The 14,249-nt window shown below is 34.3% G+C and overlaps 1 protein-coding gene across 4 annotated transcripts in view; it reads right to left on the bottom strand.

Moving 5' to 3' along the window:
- Positions 1-14,249, bottom strand: part of ARL15 (ADP ribosylation factor like GTPase 15) — a 460,776-nt gene that overhangs the window by 239,267 nt on the left and 207,260 nt on the right. For 2 of the 4 annotated variants that reach the window (XM_023210547.3, XM_023210548.2), the window contains exon 4: positions 12,106-12,314. In XM_023210547.3, coding sequence (XP_023066315.1) covers positions 12,106-12,314 — 209 coding nt within the window. Of the gene's footprint in view, positions 1-5,719; positions 7,201-11,006; positions 11,367-12,105; positions 12,315-14,249 lie in introns of those variants that run through there. The other 2 variants (XM_023210549.2, XM_023210550.2) reach the window with 2 other exon arrangements.

Below are 14,249 nucleotides of genomic sequence, written 5' to 3'. Positions count from 1 at the left end.
CAGATTCATACTGAGTGTTTTATAAAAAAGCAATGTCTAGAACCTAAAAGTTAGTCATTGCTTCAACAAAATATATTTTCTGCATCTACACTGCTAGAACTAACGTTCTAATCGAAGGGCTACTACAACATTCAGAATAATTAAAGAAGACTGTATTTCCCTAGAGCAGAAAACTGTGCTAATACAGTTTAAAAGATTTATTAATATTGAAAGAAAACAAGGAGCTTCTCTGGTAAAGAAAAAAAGACAGCGATAGTGCTCAAAAACATTTCCATTAACAGTAACAGGCCATTCATTACTCAAGTAACCTGGTGACTTCATGCTTTGCCTTAAAATCTGTTTTTTTTTTTTTTTTTTACTTAAAAAATGGACTTAATTTGCTTATTAACATAAAAGTCATTTAAAAGCCAGCGTTAAGAAAACAGAAAGATGTCCCAACTTATATTTAAAGAAAAACATCAAAGTTAATATACAAAATTAGTATCCAAAATATGCAGAAACATATATTTCTATATTTATGCATGTCTATTTAAATAATTTACATATTAAATAAACATTTAAATAATTCAAATATTTACACTTAACTCCAATAAATTTGACAAATACTATTTTATTTTTTGAGACAGAGTGTCACTCTGTCACTTAGACTGGAGTGCAGCGATGTGATCTTGACTCACTGCAACCTCTGCTTCCTGGGTTCAAGTAATTCTCATGCCTCAGCCTTTCGAGTAGCTGGGATTACAGGTGTGCACCACCACGTCTGGCTAATTTTTGTATTTTAGTAGAGAATGGTTTTCACCATGTTGGCCAGGCTTGTCTAGAGCTCCTGGCTTCATGTGCTCCACCCACCTCGGCCTCTTAAACTGCTGGGATTACAGGTGTGAGCCAGCATGTCTGGCCCAATAAATACCACTTTAAATGAAACTATATGAAAACTGAGTAAAATGTAAATATTTATTTATTTATTTATTTATTTTTTTGAGACGGAGTTTCGTTGTCGCCCAGGCTGGAGTGCAGTGGCCGGATCTCAGCTCACTGCAAGCTCTGCCTCCCGGGTTTATGCCATTCTCCTGCCTCAGCCTCCGGAGTAGCTGGGACTACAGGCGCCCGCCACCTCGCCCGGCTAGTTTTTTGTATTTTTTAGTAGAGACGGGGTTTCACCGTGTTAGCCAGGATAGTCTCGATCTCTCGACCTCATGATCCACCCGTCTCGGCCTCCCAAAGTGCTGGGATTACAGGCTTGAGCCACCGCGCCCGGCCAATGTAAATATTTATATATAACAAGAAAGAAAGTGTTCTTTCTAAACAATTTGTGCCATGTTTTGGAAAATCGGGGCATTTATCTGGACACAATGATTTGCTTACCCATAATAATAATAACAACAGTAATAAAAATACTATTTAGTGCATATACATTACACCTCCATCTCAAGATTCTTTTTGGCCTATTTTTCAGGATCCCTCTAAGGATTATTCAGTATTGCCTTCAATGAAATATGCTAACGCCTGATGAGAGAGTATTTTTCTTTTATAGCACAGTTAACAACTGTAATTCTTCAACCAGCTGTTCTCTAAGGATTCCCCTGACAAGCTCTTACTTTCATTGCATTATTTCTTTGTTCTCCTTGTCTAAACTATACATAAGTTACCCAGATTTTCCACTCTGGCCCCTTTCAAAAAAGAATTGCTTTGGCTTGACAAATAATTAGTCCTAACCAGTATCAAAAATAAATATTACAAATTCTACATGCTAAAATTATATTGTTCTATGTGACTTCTAAATTATTTCACAGTTCATATGTAGAACCTTCTTCCCATAAGGCTCCATTGGTTTAAATTCTCATTTATGAAAACAATCCCAGTTATTTTATGGAGCTAGTTACCATCTAAATATTATAGATCATTCTTATAAAACCCCATAATCTTATGTCAGGTGTAGCATGAACTCTAACTCTATTTATACTGTGTTTAGGGCAACTGAATCCAGATACTTGAACATATTAAGATATAAGCCTAAATAAAACAAAATTAAACCCTACTTGACTCTTCTCCTTTGTAACCTAGTAAAAAAAACTTGTAAATTTTTTTTGTTGTCAAAGATTTATATGTGTACCAATTTAGATCTTGGAATTTCTACTAAAGAAGGTAATTACCACTTCACTGTTAGATACTGTGATATCAAACACAGCAAAGACCATAACAGGCCCAGTCAGTTGAAAGTTGTGTGGTACCTTCAAAATGAGATATTTTTCTTCATTAGACCTTTGTAGTATACCTTCTTATTGGTATTGAAAGTGTGTATCATATCTTCACTCAAAACTACTAGATAACCTTTTTTCATGATATAAATCCTCGAAATGGTTATGTGACTATTGAAATAATACAATCATGGCTGCATATAAAATTCTATATAAAGAGATATTATTAAAGAAAAAGAATGAGAGATGGTAGATACCAATAAACAAAAGTGAAAGGAGGTGCTATAAACAAATTACTCAGGTGTGGATTAGTTCATTTCCGAGCCTATGTACACTGGAAGAGTGGCCACTTCCAAGTTGCATTCAGTCTATTATATGTACCATTGCACATGTTCAGTTCTTTGTTTTCATCAAAGGCACATGCAATTCATAGGTAAGGAAAAAAATAAATAAACTGGCAAGGAGAAAAAGCCTGTTTCTAAGTAGGAGAGTATTCTATTCATCGCAAAAGATAAAAGCAAGTATCTCTTATTACATGTTTTTGTTCTCAGAGGAACAAGGCCAAAAATATGTGATTTTTGTATTTGTGCTAACACAGCAGAACTTTTCAAAGTCACTGCCAGAAATGGACCAGCTTTCTTACCTGTTTTTTCCATGCTTTAAGTTAGGGATGTCTGCCACATTATGAACGTTGCTGGTTCCCCCAGACTTCTGTAGTCTGGCTTTGCTGTGATTACTGGTCAAAACCTTTAATTACAGTATATAGTTTGTGCAGCTGCCTGGAAATTGGTCTCAGGGTCAGTGGCTCTTCCCGTTCCCCTCTTTCCATTCTTTTGAAGCAATATTGCTGAACTGAAGGCATTGTTCCAGCTTTCTGGTGTGCTCTGTCTGCTGCACATCATGAATAGCTTTGCAATCACTCTAGCAATTGGTTCTTCAACTGCCTTTAGGTTGTCAATTGTAATTCATTGGCTTCAGGCACCTTTTCTCTTTTCATTCTCTTGAGGTCTTTTATTACTTAATTTGCAATAATATTAGGGAATGTCTTCTTCAGACATGTCACTAATGCCTTACTGATTATGAGGCTGGGGGTACATTTGACTTTCATACATTCGCCTGTTAAAATGTTTCAGTATTTCCTTCATCTCTGTGACTTGTGATGCCAATATCTGCAGTGCCTTGCAAAGAAGTTTGCTTAATGCTGAAGTCTTCTCTCTAAAGAATAATCTAAAGACTCCTCCTTAAGATATTCTAATTGGGATTAATTTATATAATTAGTTATAGTTATTTGTATAACTTCCCAAAGACATAATTTCTCATTTTTATAAGAACTAAGATTTCATATTTTCTTCCCATATTATGCTCTATTCTCTTTTTTAATATATAAAAATTATAATTTTAAGCTCCACACGACTCAGAGATAGTGAAGTAGAAATCAATGGCTATGTTTTCAGAACCTTTTAAGAAGACCTGTATTTACTCCTCAGACATATTTTTAGAGATCATATAAGAAAACATTAAAACTATTCAAAATGAGTGCCAATGCTTCTGCATTACAAAATCAACAGGAAGTTTTGTTTCTGTTTTTTCAGGGGAAGGAATAAACAAATATATCTCTTGATCTATTCAGAAAAAAAGTAAATCATTTGTGCATTATGTCTCAAATCCTTAGTTCTGGATAAACTCCAACAGATTAACCCTTCTCATTAGTCTCAGCCATCCCAGAGCAACCAAGGGTATTTTAAAGCAGACACTATGTAATAATAATAATGATAATAATTATCATAATGATAATAACTAACGCTTATTGTGCTTTTTATCTTCAAAGCACCTTACTGACATTAACTATGTGTCTATTTTCAAATTAATTTACCTCGACAAATGTTTTATTAACTTTGTAAGCTGTGGAATGTGTAGTGACTGAGTCCTCTTTTGCAAATAAAAAAATAAATGAAAGGAACTACAGGACAAGGAAAGGGTACCTTAAACTTTTGCCTCAAATCAGTCATTGTCTTCGTGAAATGAGGATTAATGAAATGCTAATTTTTATAAAATATAATATTAACATACAGATATAAAGTGTGAAGATCACCACTACAAAACAAATACATACTACTTCAAAAGGATCAGAAAGTAGCCAAATACTATTGTTCGGATAAAATCAGTCTCTAACTTTACTAGTTATGATTCATTATTATAAAATATTTAAATATGTATACAAAGAAAACATATTAAATATAAGAATTTTTAAAAATCCTTCTAAGTTTCACTAATGTAATAATAAAAGGCTACATTTTTTTATTTGTTTGTTTGTTTTTTGAGACAGAGCCATACACTGTCACCCAGGCTAGAATGCAGTTGCGTCATCTCAGCTCACTGCAGTCTCCACCTCCCGAGTTCAAGAATTCTCCTGCCTTAAACTCCCAAGTAGCTGGGACTACAGGGGTGCGCCACCATGCCCAGCTAATTTTTCTATTTTTAGTAGAGACGGGTTTTCACTATGTTAGTCAGGCTGGTCTCGAACTCCTGACCTTCAGTGATTTGCCTGCCTCAGCCTCATTTATTTTTAATAAGTTGAATTCATCACTTTAAAACCATGTCATTATGTTCCCTTTAGAGCTTCATTATGTTACCAGTCTCTATGTGATCAATCTAAACAGGAAAAAATAGATTTTGATGCTAGCAAACAAAATAAGCTCTATAACATAAATATAGCAATTATTTAAAAATATATTAAAAGAATATTATTTGGTCAAGATGTCTTGCCAATTTCTATGAGGGATTTTGGAAAGGGAATAGTACCCTGATATGGTGTTAAACAAAGTCCACAAATAGACAAACGCAAATGTAGAAACATAAAATCAAACATTTGTAAATATGATAATTAACAAGTTGAATCTTTTTAAAACTATGTATTAACATGGTTAGAGTGGTGAGGATTCGAGGAAGATGTGGTTTGTAAGCAATATTAAAAGGTCAGGTTGGTGTTTCAGGAAAATAAAAATTTTTATATTCAAGGATAAAAATAGATTCATTGGCTTGAGTAAAGAGAGAGTAAGGAAATCTGGATAAAGTTGATGGTATGAAGCCAGTAAGAAAGGATGTGTGGTAAGATTCAGAGGGAGTCACTCTTTCAAACAAAATACAGTTATCCCTTGGTATTTTTCGAGGATGGGTTCCAGAACCTCCCATGGATACCAAAATCTGAGATGCACAAATCCCTGATAGCAAATGAAACAATATTATCATATAACCTACGCACATCCTCCCATACACTTTAAATCATCTTTAGATTACTTATAATACCTAATAATGTAAATGCTACTTACATAGTTGTTATACTGTATTATTTAGGGAATATTGACAAATAGACTGTACATGTTGAATTCAGAGAACAGTGCTTTTCCCTGAATATTTTCAATCGGTGGTTGGTTGAATACATGAATGCAAAACTCACAGATATGGAGGGTTGACTGTTTATTGAGCATAGAGACATAAACAAGCCATAATTCCCATCCTTCAACAAACTTATAACCTTAAGGAGTAGACAGAAAAGTTATAGGCAAAATTCCAATATTACGATTTGGATTAGCCCAGGTTGCCAAGGGAAATCAGATGAGAGAGCCCAACTCAGGCATGGGCATTCAAGAAGACTTCCTGATGTGATACATAATCTTGAGGGGGTTGTATTACTCAATTTTTATACTGCTGATAAAGACATACTCAAGACAGGGAAGAAAGAGAGGTTTAATTGGACTTACAGTTCCACATGGCTGGGGAGGCCTCAGAATCACGGTGGGAGGCGAAAGGCACTTCTTCCATGGTGGTGGCAAGAGAAAAATGAAGAAGGAGCAAAAGCGGAACCCCCTAATAAATCCATCAGATTTCGTGAGACTTACTATCACGAGAATAGCACAAGAAAGACTGGTTCCCACGATTCAATTACCTCCTCCTGGGTCCCTCCCACAACATGTGAGAATTCTAGGAGATACAATTCAAGTCAAGATTTAGACAGGGGCACAGCCAAACCATATCAGGGGTTTTCCTAGTGAATTAGGAATAGTGAGTGGTAGATAAGCATAAGTGAGTGAAGAAAAAGGAATCCAATGCACATTAACATGTAAGATCTGTGGAATTTCATTCGATTCCAGAAGGAATTAAAAGATTTTTAATATTAGAAGGTTTTAAAATATAGGTATCATGAAAAATGGATAGAAAGTTTGCTTTTTCTGCTCTGTGTTGAAAAATAGTGAGAAATGAGGAACTCTGGGGGTGTAAACTATTAGGAAACTCTGAGAAGCACTGCAGAGGAAGAAGTGGGAGAATGAGACAGTGAAAAGTCTAGATATGGAGAATAAAAAATAGTAAGAATTGAAAGAGGCTTCAAAATGTTCACTTTACATAAAATGAAGATATGTATGTGACTGAAGAAAGGAAGACAGTGGAAAGGAATGAGGGTTTTAAAAGAGAAGACAAAAAATTCCTTTTATTATTATACATTGTCATATTTTGAGATGTATTACTTTGTTCCCCCACCTAAATAATTTGTTTGATAAAATGGACCCTTCTTACATAATGTATTTATTCATGGAAATTTTGCTTTTGTTGGACAAGGCACATTTTAATCACATTGCTTGGTGGATACGAGAAACACAGGTATACAAAGGAAAAAATAGTGAGATCAAGGTGGCTAGATATAGAATCAAGAAAATCAGGTATACAAAATTAATTTTCTCAAATAATGCATATAGAAAAAAATGAATGAATGTATAATAAATAAAATATTCTGGCTGTTTTAGTACTTTCAGCTTAAAAGTTACTCTTCAAAATTCACTTAAAATAATGACATTTTTGTACCTAATGAAATGATTGCTAATTCAGAAATATTTACTTCTCTTGAAATAAATATTTTCAAGAGATAGCTGAGTCATTCAGTGGAAAACTGACTTCCAAATCCTCTCATTGTTTCCTCAAGATTTAATTTTAACAGCATGCAGTACATCTGTAAGGAATGAACAAAAAACAGTTTGTATCTCTCATATCATTTTAGAATAAGTATATGTCCCATAGGGGAATTTTCAAACTGCTCACACCATAGGTATGTACACTGTTCCATGTGAAATCAAATCAGTATTCTAAAATGCTGCCAAGAGGCAGGTCAAGGCACTTGGAAAACTCTTAAGATTTAAAGTATATGACACTTTCCAATGATTATTTTACAAACATATTTCTCTATATATACAGAAAGTAGTATTAAATTAAGCTAAGTATTTTACATGATTTAAACACTGCTTTGCATTTTTTAATAAAAGATTTGTCACATGAAGTCAGAGAAGACAGTACTTCATATAATTACCAAAAAAGAAATGATCTGTTATCAAGCAATGTAAATATAAAATAATTTAAAGTATAGTTTATTATCTAGGGACACAGATTGACCAAGAACTTCAGTCTTTCAAAACTCTGATCCCTTGTAGAAAGGGAAAAAAAAAGTACACAATGTAGAACTAATCATCTATAAATAAGTAGTTATAATTAAACGTGATAGTTAAATACCATAGAAACATATTAGCACCCTCTTCCAGAAGATGTCTAATACTAAAAAGTGAAAATTGAATAAACAAATAAACTATTCATGACACAGAGTAATGAATGCATTGTTCAAAAAAATCTGAATATTTATAACCAAAATAAAACATGGTCTAAAAAACCAGTAATGTTTATATCATTACAAAATTACTTGCAAAAACTTTTCTTGCATATTTTGTTTTTCAAACATAACACCAAGGTTGATGCACATCACAATAACAAACTGAGTTAAAATTGCATAAAAATTGAGAAATGGCCTGATCACAAATTTTAACTTTAATACTGACACCCTAATTTAGAAGCTGTATTTTCCTGTGTTAATGGGCCCTGGCACCAATAGAGTCATTCAACCTTATAATTCTGCTTCAAAACTCTGTTTCACAGTCTTCCTATTTCTCAATTAGTATTCACTTTAATAGAAAATATTCAACAAATAGTTAACACTGTACTTTTGATATACTATTTCTGAAAAAGTTAAATACTTTTGGATTAAGGATATAGACAAACATCACATCAGATGACATTGCTAGAAAATAAAGACTGTTTCATGTTAACAAAACATGTCCTTTTATAAGACACAACAATGTCCAATAAAATGAAAATAAGATTTTAAAAAACAGGAGGTAAAAGAATCATAATCAGCAACTGTGCAGAAGGAAAATAGGATTACATTTATTGGCTACTATATCAACTTAACTTCTCATAAAATCTTCCTGATCTATTAAATAACTTCAGAACTGAAGTATGCTCTCCTATGGGAGTTGTAAAACAAATTAGATACAATTACAATTCAATACAAATGAGAAACCAACCTATTTACCCTTAAGATTTCTCTCATTTTATAGCTTTATTGCTTAAATTAGATCAGAATTTTCCCTAATGTATCAAGTGGGCCTCTTGACAAAATTATAAATTTTTCTCGAATGCTTTCTATAGAGAAAAATAGTTGATATGAGTAAATTCTGGAAAACTGTGGTAACTACACCTCCCCAAAGTGAATACAACAAACATCTGCTGCAAGAATTGCTTGGCTTTCAGACAGTATGTAAAGGGTGTTCTTTTTCCTAGTGTTTTGTTGTTTTTTTTTTTTAAGCTTGTTTAAAAATACATGTTTTCACTATCAGCTCTCAAGTCATAAAATCTTAAAATTCTGGTAAGTTAAACACAGGTCATTACTAGGTATATTACAGTAAGAAAAAATATGTAATGTACAAGACTCCACTTGCTTCTGAAAGGGCAAGAAAATAATTGGGCATGTTGCCCTCTGTCTGTGGGTTATATAGTAATTTTAACTATTGTCTTCATTTCTTAACTCAGTGCTCCACACATAGTAACACTCATAGTAAGGGAGGGGACTACATATATAACTTCCTTATGATTTTTATTCTCTTTTGAGTCCCACTGATAATTCGACTTTCTCTTTTGAATTTCACTGGCTTCTCCCCACTTCTAAAGTCAACAGTATCCTGATATGCTCATCAAGCAATAGTGTGTTTGCAAAGATTCACTCCAGTGACAGGATAAATTATTGCACATTTTCTGCATTAAACATAAAATGTAATAATTTCAATGGAGTGAGAAGAAGAATCAATAGCCTTTATGACTGATTATCTTTTCTAACTGAATCAGAGTTCAGTGCTTTTTGGTAAGTTGAATGCATCTTCCTTGATTCTGAGAAATCAGAATTTTGCCTAAAATTCACAAGTATTTTGCAGAGTAAAACATCATCTTCTTAGCATTGGGAAATTCCATAAAACATACACAAATTAGCAGGTGCAAATGAATAAAAATGCTTATCAGCAATAGGGCACAGGATGTTCAACACCTTTATGAAAGAGAGAATAAAAAGACGACAATTATCTAAATATATTTCTAGTAACGTGTGACTGCTCACTTTTCAATCTTTCACTGCCTCTCCTATAATACCAATGCCTGCTCCCAACAACTTTAAAGTTATTGTTTACAAAATGTTTAAGATTCAGTTCCACAACTCCATTTTTCTGCTAACAATAAGGTATTGATTTAATTCTTAAAACATTCCTGAGAGCACTTCAACAAGGCATTTTAATACACTACACAGAGAAATTTCTTTGTCATCAAGAAACGGGAAAAATCTAGGACATATCCCTTTCTTTTTAGGCCTGACCCAAAGTAAGTATAACCATGTCACTGTGCTTCCATAAACTTCAAGACCTATAATGGAATTTGCCCATGTATCCCATTAAAGCAGTCTAAAGTGTAGACATGCACCTGTTTGCTATATGTTTATTTAATCATGGGGGAAAATGCTCTACTTAAAGCAGTCCCCATATTTGTATTATGCAAATTCCATTACAAGCAAAAGTTTTGAGAAAAGTAAATTTAAAATGGATACAAATAAAAAGGAAACTCAAAGTCACATATGCTCCAGTATACACAAGTTTAGAATCATTTTCAGACCAATCATTTCAGACTACATTTATAGCTATCAGTCTTACTGAAAGATGAATCACAAAAAGAGGGAAAAAGATATTTGCTCTTTACCTAGGAAAGATAGCCAGTCAACACACACAAGGAATACTCAGAAGTAATTAATTGCTAAAAGCTTCCTTTATTCAATGTGATCATCTTTCATTCCTATGGAGGGTAACCATAAGTCATATGTTAGGTTTAAAGATACATCAGTTTCAATTACATGATGTCTAAGGAAAACAGATAAACAGGTTCATAACTTTGCAAGCAAAAAGAAAATCTTTTTTCAGATATTGCAAATAACTTGAATAAAGTTATCTGAAGTTAAACTTGTATCTATGTGTATCAATATGTATATGTATTATGTATATATTACACACACACATTATACTGTCTACATGTAGTAGCGCACACATACATATTACCAGATTTTTCAGAATGAACAGCGGAATAACAATGCATCCTCAGCAAACAACCTTATAATAATAAACTACCCATCATAACATACTATTGCATCTACTCTACAGGCAGAAAAACTGATGCTGTGAAGTTAAAAGATTTACCGAAGGTCTTAAAAGCACATTAGGAGACACCATCATTATAATGCTGAAGATCTTCACATTCATGACTTTCTGAATAGATTTTCATTGCTATTTTTTATTTAATTACTTAATATTATCTATAAGGTACTTTGCAAACTCTATTCTTTAAAAGGTGCTACGTACTTAATGCTGAATGAGGCAACTAAAGTGAGACACAAGCTCTGTCTGTTGAATAATAGGTCCTTGCCTTTTTTTTTTTTTAACTATGCTTCTAAAATTTGAATGAAAACTCTATTTACTTGGTTTATATGGTTCTTCTACTTAAGTGTTTAAACTTCAAAGTAAATTATCCAAATTAATCCTATTAACTTATCATTATAAATTGCATTATTCTCATTTTATAGGTGAGAAGCCAGGCACAGGAATAAGGCTATCTGCTGTGGGTCACATGCTAAGTGTGAGGGAGGTCTGGAGTTAGAACATGTTATGTTCTTGGCTGAAGGGCAAGATTGTTCGTATTAATCATCTTATTCCAAAATCACTTGAGGAAGCACGCAATTTTCTGAAGCAGAGGGGAAAACACATCCTGAAAGTTACAAGTATAAAGGAATACATCAAGAGTTTTGATTTCACTGTACTTACATTATAATTCACTGTAATTTAAGTTTTAAAAACTATTCACATATCTCATTACTTTAGTACCATGAATCAGAGGCTCTGTTGGCTGAGACACTATTTGCCCACAATTAGTCTCATGCTTTTATAGGAGAGATACAAGCTAAGAAATAAAATTAAATGAGGAAGATAAACATTGGTTCCATGTTGAAATGTATTTGATGGCATGGAATTTGCAAGACAAGACATCAATTTTCAGCCTAGCAGATTACAGAATAGGATCCATGAATCCCAGTCAATGTTGAACACTTCAGAGGAACAAGAACATGACATCTGAGGGCAAGTAATGCATGAGAATACTCATGATGTGTTCCTAGAAAAGCTGAAGAAGAGAATGAACTAAGTCCACAGGTTAAAACAACATTAAATAACCAGGCCTTTAGCCTCTTAGAATAGATGAAAAATATAACCAGAAACGTCTTCTAACCATTGCTAAATAGCTAGAAAACTGTGCTCTCCAAGTAGGGTTAGGTATGTAAACAAGTGCTAATGGATTGATATAGGCTTTCTGCTTCCTACGAAAACTAAGGTTTCATGTTGAAAACAGCATAACCAGCACATTCCTAATTATATGCATTTTTCCAGGTTCCAATGTGGCAGCAAAAGTACAAGCAAGGAAGAAGAAGAGTTGTCATATTAATGAGACATACCTCTTGTACTGAGCGAGCTGCTGGCTTGTCTTGATGATTGGCCAATATTAAAAAGGGTAAAGTGCATAACTGTGGATGCTGAAGAGCTGAGTGCAGCTCATTTCTAGCAGCTTCTAAATCATCCTCTGAAGAGGCACTGTCTAATACAAATATTACCCCTTGAGATCCTTGGTAGTAGCGGCTCCAGTATTTCCGGATATTATCAGCCCCTGTCAAAAACAAAACAAATTTTCGTTTTAAAAAGAGCTTTCAGCAACTGAAAAATTTTCCCAACAGTAATTCCTACAGGAAACCAATGTATCTTTTAAAAATTAAGTGCTAAACTCTGTGGTATGGATTAAAACAGGAATTTAGAAAAGTCAGAGATCATAGTGGATAGGAACAAAGAAGGCAGTAGAGCCAATAGGCAGATTTGGCCTTGAAGGAAGACACAGTATCTAAGCCATTCTTAATGACTTTTATATAAAAACGTGTGTGAGAGAACCAGGATAAAACCTCCTAGACTTAAACTCAAAAAAAAAAAAAAAAATTTCAGACTTTAATAGTCTCGAATGAACTATACTCTCTACAAATTGAGACTGAATCTGACTCAGAGAGCTGCATGACCTAGACATCCAACAAAGCTTCTTTCCAAACCATTAACATTACCTTGGTGATACTTTTTAACAGAACTGCTTGCTGATCAGGACAGCCTTGTTTAATTTCACCTAGAGAGCTATTAGCACAATAGCCCTATGTGTCAAAGTGCTAAAGTTTGTGAAAAACTAAAATCATGGCCTTTGATACATTTATATGAATCTGGCTTCCTAACTCATGAGGAAAAATAACAGATGACAAGAGTGCACTTATGGTCTCAATGAGATAAGATGTTTATTAAAAAAAAAAATATATATATATATATATATATGGAGAGGCCGGGTGTGGTGGTTCACACCTGTAATCTCAGCACTTTGGGAGGCTGAGGCAGGTGAATCACCTGAGGTCAGAAGTTCAAGACCAGCCTGGCCAACATGGTGAAATCCCTTCTCTATTAAAAATACAAAAATTAGCTGTGCGTGGCCTTGGGCACCTGTAATCCCAGCTACTTGGGAGGCTAAGGCTGAGGCAGGAGAATCTCTTGAACCCGGGAGGTGGAGGCTGCAGTGAGCCAAGATCGTGCCACTGCACTCGAGCCTGGGCAACACAGCGAGGCACCATCTCAAGGAAAAAAAAAAAAAAAACATGGAGAATCTCGTCAGACAAGGCATGTCATGTATTATTCCTCTTTGTATTTCCATTATATAGCACAACACCTAACTCAAACTTCAGTACTGGAATGATGAAAATTGAGGGAATGAGGAAGTAAAAGTACATACTAATTAAGCTTTACAAATTGGAGACTAGAACAAACTCTAGAGATTATTTAGTCCAACTCTCTGAGGAAACTGAAGCAGAGAGAGGTAAAGTAAGTGATCCCTTGTCATGTATCTAATAAATCACAAAATTGGGATTTGCATGAGTTGGTATACAATCTACCCAGGGAAGGCATAGGCATTTCCCATTACATCACGGTGACTGCTTTCATTACATTCATTCAAGAATAGGAGGGGCAATATGTGTGCACGTGTAGAAAAGGGGTGCTACTGGTTACATAACAACAATTAGATTTCAAGGAATTTCACCAATTTATTGGATATGATCAAGTCCTAACCAGTTAATAACTGTATTTTAGTCATCCACTGAACATCTAGCTCCTATGTTTGACATACTATGTTACGTGTTAGGGAAACAGTGGGGACTGCAGTTGGTGTGGTCTGGCTGGCAAGGGTCACCTGTTTGCTTCTCTTCCCAACTCTTTGCTCAGTGACATCCTGTTGGTAGCTTGAAATCAATCAGGGTGAAAGTACTGTCACTGTGGAAATCAGCAAATCCTACATATCAAGTCTGTTCCTCTCCCACAGAGCCAATACACCACTGATGACACTGAGCAGCTTATATTTTCTGGGAGAAATAGAAAAGAAAACTCCAAGATTATAATAGAGTACAATGAAGTGCTGTCATAGAGGCACTCATTAGGTCTTCTGGGAGCAAGAGATAGGCATTTCACCCAAAATGGGGCAATTCTTTTTTAATTTCATTTTTTAAATTTGAGATGGGTTCTCACT

This window comes from Piliocolobus tephrosceles, chromosome 4, assembly GCF_002776525.5.
Source record: "Piliocolobus tephrosceles isolate RC106 chromosome 4, ASM277652v3, whole genome shotgun sequence".
Taxonomy (NCBI): Eukaryota; Metazoa; Chordata; class Mammalia; order Primates; family Cercopithecidae; genus Piliocolobus; species Piliocolobus tephrosceles.
This window is presented reverse-complemented; position numbering and strand designations above follow the sequence as displayed.